Genomic DNA, 5,503 nt, shown 5'->3' with positions numbered 1-5,503 from the left:
GAACAAAGCCCCAATAAACATGGGTGTGCATATATCTGCTTGGATGTCAGTTATGGGCTTTAGGGTGTATTCCTAGTAGTGGAATTGCTGGGTCAAATGGTATTTCTATTTGCAACTTTTTGAGAAAGCTGCCTTCCATAGTGGCTGCACCATTTTACACTTCCACCAACAGTGAATAAGGGTTCCAGTTTCTCCACAACCTCGCCAGCATTTGTTGCTTGCTGTTCTGTTAAATTTTGCTATTCTGACTGGGTGAGATGATATCTCATAGTTGTTTTGGTGCCCTCTACTTTGTGGTCGGAGTACTCGTCCAGGTGGCCACTCGGAGGCTGTACCATTTCCCAGGATGACCTGTTGGAGGGGACACCTCACTCGGCCCAGCACACTGTCACGTCCCTGCCTGCTGTGTGTTGTGCGGTCTGTGGGACCAGCCTCAGCACCTCGCACCACCACATTTGAGGTCACCCCAGTGCTGGCCAGTAGGTGGAGGTGGTCTTGTGCCCCAGCTGTCAGGTGCCACCTGGGCCGCCTTCCCTCCACCTGTGGTCACATGTCACTGACGAGGTCCGAAGCTGCAGCCGTGGGTGAGGGCAGGGGTGCCTTCACTGGCGCTTCGTGCTGGCACGTCCTGAGGGTATCACCCTTGTCCTGTCGTTTCCCTCCCTCCTCTGTCAGTGGGCCTGTGCTGTGGGGGCTTGCCTATCCCAGCCCTTTGTCAGCTCAGCTCTCATATCTCAAAGCTGTCAAGCTTTCCACAGGCAAGCTCTGGGCTGACCCAGCAGTCCTTGGTGTGAGCACACGCGTGTACAAATGACCTCCCTGCTTGTCCCGAGGTGGCTCATCCTGGATCTTGTCCCCTCTGCCCACCATGAGCTGTTGTCACTCAGAGGAACCGCCGCATTTTTGGCCAGTGCGTGTGGCTAGTAGGGGCGTGTGGCCGTGGTTGTGACCTGCTCTTGTCTTCAGGAGCAGACTGCCGGTGTTTAGGGAGTTACCTTTCTGGGTTGTGAGAGTCGTCGGCGGCTGCAGCCCGGGGTCACCACCCTGCTCTGCGCCCACATGCTTGGCTCTGTGCTGCCTGGCACACGTACGCTCCAGCCGCGGGGTCCAGCTCCGAGGGCCAGGTTGTGCTTTGTGTGTGGTCTCAAAGCCCGCCCCCTTCTCTGCTCTCGTCCAGGTGGGTGCAAGTGCCAGCTTCTCACTCACTTCCTGGGTCTTGCCCGCAGATGCACCAGACTCCCTGGCCTCTCGTGGGGTGGAAGGATGTGGTTTCCCTCTGTTTCCAGGCACACTGATATAGGATTCCGGTCTGCTTCCCATGGCAGGAAGGTCCCAGCCCACTCTGTCTGGGAGCAGAATCCTGTTGGCTCACTCCAAGAAAGGCTTGGACAGGTCCTTGCACTCATCCACGTTTGTGGAGCCGTGCGCCCAGTGGCCATGGGGGACTGTGTGGAAAGCCCCCCACCAGGCATCCCCCAGGAGGGCTTTCCCAAGGGGCTCCATCTCCATCGACGCGGATGGGCCCACATTCTGTATAAGGTAGAGGCTGAGGCCTGCACGAAGTTGGCCCTACCCCCTGGTGCCACGTGTCATTCCGTCTGCCCCAGGGTGTCTGGCAGAGACGGGGAGACAGTCTTTCTCTTCTTTCCTGCCGACCCGCCGCCACTGGCCGTGGGCATCAGGGCTGCGTCTTTCTTGACCTTCCTGCTTTCTGGCAGGTACAGCTGGGACAGGGCATCACAGCAGGCTGAGGTCGCCAGCCATGGTTTTGTTCAGACTTGTAGCTGGTCTTGAATTCTCCTCCAAAGGAAGACTTGATCATTTTATGTTGCACATGCTGTTGGTGCTTTCTGTCATGATCTGCTGGGAACTGGGGACCCCTCACCGGCTGAGCCCCCATATTGCAGCACCCCCAGTCCACTGGCAAACTCACTGGCTTTGTGGGCTGTACCAAGTCCTCCTCCGCCTGGGAGAGGGGCTACCTCTCCCAACGTCCCTCCAGGGGGTGGATGGTGTGCCTCTGAAGGACGGCCTGTGCTGGTCTCCTCTTGGGACTGAGTGGACACGACCCTCAGGGCCATGCACAGGCCGGATGGACACGCGGCCCTGGGAGGGATTGGCCCTGGCCCCCATTGCAGGGTGAGGTCTGTGAAGGCTGTGCTTTGCTCTCTCTGCAGCCCCCTGGAGGCCAAGGAAGGACTCTGCGATGACCTCCACCACGAGACTTCTCCTCCCTGTGCTGGGCCTAGCCCTGCTCTGCGACCTCCTTCATGCCACCTTGTCCAAGTCAGATGCCAAGAAAGCTGCCTCAAAAACGCTGCTGGAGAAGGTGGGCCTGGCAGAGGTGCTGAACCCTCACGCCTTCCAAGTGATGGCCACCCGGTGGGCTGCCCAGTCTGTGTCCTGTCGACTTCACACCCATGTCCCCCTCATCACTGCTGGGTCTGCACCCCAAGGGCTGAGCATGGAGCCATTTTGAGCTGTGCTGGGATGACCCCGGAAACCAGCGGGCTTTTGAGAGGCTAGAGGTCCCTGTGCACACGTCCCTCAATGCTGGTGGCGCTGCATGGCTTGGGTACTGATGGACAAGACGTCCCAGCCTGTCCCCAGCCCTGGGTAGTACAGGAGGGCCTGAGGGGAGGGTCCTTCCGAGCACATTGGGAGGGGTCGGTGGCCCACTGTGCAGATGTTGAGATCATGTTTGCACGGGGAGAAGAGCTTGGCTCTGCCTGGCACTAGTGACCACAGCAGTGTCCTTTGCTTCCAGACGCAGCTTGCAGACAGGCCTGTGCAGGAGCGTGCCCTGGTGAGCACAGACCCCCGGGCTGAGGACGTGGTCCAGGAGCACCGCAGCTACTGTGCAGCTCAGGCCAGGGAGCGCTACTTCACTGGGCCTGTGCTGGGCTACATCACCCCGGTGAGCGGGCCTGTGGTCTGCAGGAGCAGTGCTGGGTGGGGGTAGTACGGGAGCAGGGGGTCGTGTGGGAATGGGGGCCGTGCCAGTTGGGGGGTGCTGGGGTGGGGCCATGCCAGGGTGGGCGAGGTGGTGGGATGGGGGCCATGCCAGGTTGGATGAGGGCCATGCCGGGGTGAGGACCATGCTGGGCTTGGCGAGGTGGTAGGTTGGGAGCTGTGCCAGGGTAGTAGTCGTGCCAGGCTGTGTGAGGTGATGGGGTGGGGGCCATGCTGAGAGTTGGGTGAGGTGGTGGGGTGGGGGTGGGGGACTGTGCCAGACTTCACCACACTTGTGAGTGAGCACGTTGGCCCAGTGAGTGGTGCTGGAGAGGGTGCGGTACACACACAGGTACCAGGTGTGTGCTGTCTACTGGTCACCCCTGCTGCAGGGATACCGTGATGGAGGCCTTTGTAGAGAGGGCAGGTGGGTGCACTGAGGGCCAGTTCTGTGGGGCTACACTTGCACAAAAGGCTCTTGTGTGGGTGCTGGGCCAGGTCTGGGGCTTGAGAGAAGAGTATTTATACCCAGAGAGCCCTCAGTGAAGCCCCAGTGTGTATCCTCGGAGGGGCAGCGTGCTGTGACCACGTCCCTGTGTGCTCAGGGCTGTCCCCTGGCAGCAGAACAGGGTGGCACTTACCCTGGTCCTGTATCTTCCCCCAGTGGAACAGCCACGGCTATGATGTTGCCAAGACATTCGGGAACAAGTTCACGCAGGTGTCACCGGTCTGGCTGCAGCTAAAGAGACGTGGCCGGGAGATGTTTGAGGTCACAGGCCTCCATGATGTGGACCAAGGTCCTCGCTCTGCTCATGGCGTGGGTGCTGGGGCCAAGGAGTGTGTGCTATTGTATGTCTGTGAGGCAGAGACTGTGTGAGTGTGCTCTCCGTCAATGCAGGTGTGTGGGTGTGCGGATAGTGTATGAATGCGTGTGCCGTGTAGGTATGAGGGTGACTTTCTGAGTGTGGATGAGGGTAAATGAGTCTGCTGGGTACTGGGCGGGTGTGAGCACGTGGATGTGCTCTGGGTGTGAAGTGTGAGCACGTGGGTCATGGAAGGTGAGTGTGGATATTTGCTGTGTGGACAGTGTTGGAGATGATGGTGGACAAGCGAGTACCTGGCTGTGCACATTGCCTGTGGCCAGCTGCAGGCTGTGTGGGGCTGTGCGCAGTGTGAGCCCTCTGGGCTTGGGGGAGTCGTACAGTCTGAGTGGGAACAGGCCATGGGGCTGGGAGCGGGCCTCTCTGACCACTGATGTCTACATGGCTGTATAGTTGACAGTGTCCGCGTGACTCGTCCCTGTCACTGTCTGTGTCACATGCTGCTGTGTCCACTCCCTGTGTAGTAATGGCTGTGACCAATGATGACTTCTGCCTGTCCCTAGGGTGGATGCGGGTGGTCCGGAAGAATGCCAGGGGCCTGCACATCGGTGAGTTAGTGGGCCCTGGCCAGGCAGGCCTCCCACTGGAGTGGGCATGACACCTGTGTCTAAGGGGCCCATGGGCCCAGGTCATTCAGGTGGGATTCTGGCCTCTGGACAAGCACAGGGTGAGAGGTCCCCAGAGGTCATGGAGATGCTGGGATCCTGCAGAGACTTTGCTAGGGAGGGAGAGGTCCCACGACTGCCCCCACTTCCAGACTGACCCTAAGGAAGAGGCCTGCACACACTGCCTCCTCCGACAAGGCCCTGTCTCTGGCCTTGCTGACTTGGTGGGAAATCCTGCAGTGGGGACAGGTCAGCCCAAGGTTCACATGCTGTGTCCCTGTCAGTGCATGTGATAATGGTCTCTGCCCCCCAGTGCCTCGGCTTTTGTTTGAGGACTGGACATATGACGACTTCAGGAGTGTCCTAGACGATGAGGATGAGATCGAAGAGCTCAGCAAGGCCTTGGTCCAGGTCGCGAAGGTGGGAACTGAAGGCCCAGGGCTGGTGCCAGGGCCTGCAGACCCTAGCAGTGGGGCCATGCTTACATCGGGCCAGGCACAGGCAAGGACCTGAGCAGGCCTTGGCCATGCCGGCCACCTTGTTGGGTCTGGGCTGTGGTCAGGGTCCCCTTGGTGCGGTGCATTCTGGTAGGAGGGGCCCTTGGTGGGGTACAGTCAGCAGGAGGGAGCCTCTTTGGCTGGCAGGAGGGGGCCCATGGTGGGGCACAGGCTGGGTGGAGGAGCGGCCAGTGACGTCTCTGCTCCCCCTGCTTTCCTGGGTGCTGCCCTCAACTGGCTGCTCCCCAGAACCAGCACTTTGACGGCTTCGTGGTGGAGGTCTGGAGCCAGCTGCTTGGCCAGAAGCAGGCGTGAGTCAGGCTTGTGGGCGGACGGTGGTTCACGGGCTGCTAGGGTGCCCTGGCTTTATGGGGTGACCTGCTTTTTGACCTTCTTGCTCATAAGGATGTGCAGGAAGCGGGTGAGGAAACAGCAGCAGCAAATGAGCTTGAGATCAGGGAGCGGGCGGCAGCCAGGGTCTCTGCATGGAGACCACAGTCCCCACTTCACAGGGCATCCCCACTCCCTGACAGGGCGCCCCCACCACGTCACAGGGCGTATCACAGTC

At 59.9% G+C, this 5,503-nt stretch overlaps 1 protein-coding gene across 1 annotated transcript in view; it reads left to right on the top strand.

Annotated features, from left to right (window-relative positions):
- Positions 1 to 2,206: 2,206 nt before the first annotated feature.
- CHID1 (chitinase domain containing 1) overlaps positions 2,207 to 5,503 on the top strand; it is a 13,529-nt gene continuing 10,232 nt past the window's right edge. Inside the window, exons 1-6 of the mRNA XM_006893351.1 lie at positions 2,207 to 2,329; positions 2,768 to 2,917; positions 3,617 to 3,749; positions 4,337 to 4,381; positions 4,752 to 4,858; positions 5,185 to 5,246. Coding sequence (XP_006893413.1) covers positions 2,207 to 2,329; positions 2,768 to 2,917; positions 3,617 to 3,749; positions 4,337 to 4,381; positions 4,752 to 4,858; positions 5,185 to 5,246 — 620 coding nt within the window. The remainder of the gene's footprint in view (positions 2,330 to 2,767; positions 2,918 to 3,616; positions 3,750 to 4,336; positions 4,382 to 4,751; positions 4,859 to 5,184; positions 5,247 to 5,503) is intronic.

This window comes from Elephantulus edwardii, unplaced genomic scaffold (assembly GCF_000299155.1).
Source record: "Elephantulus edwardii isolate Elephantulus edwardi_28Jun2011 unplaced genomic scaffold, EleEdw1.0 scaffold00126, whole genome shotgun sequence".
Classification (NCBI taxonomy): domain Eukaryota; kingdom Metazoa; phylum Chordata; class Mammalia; order Macroscelidea; family Macroscelididae; genus Elephantulus; species Elephantulus edwardii.
This window is presented reverse-complemented; position numbering and strand designations above follow the sequence as displayed.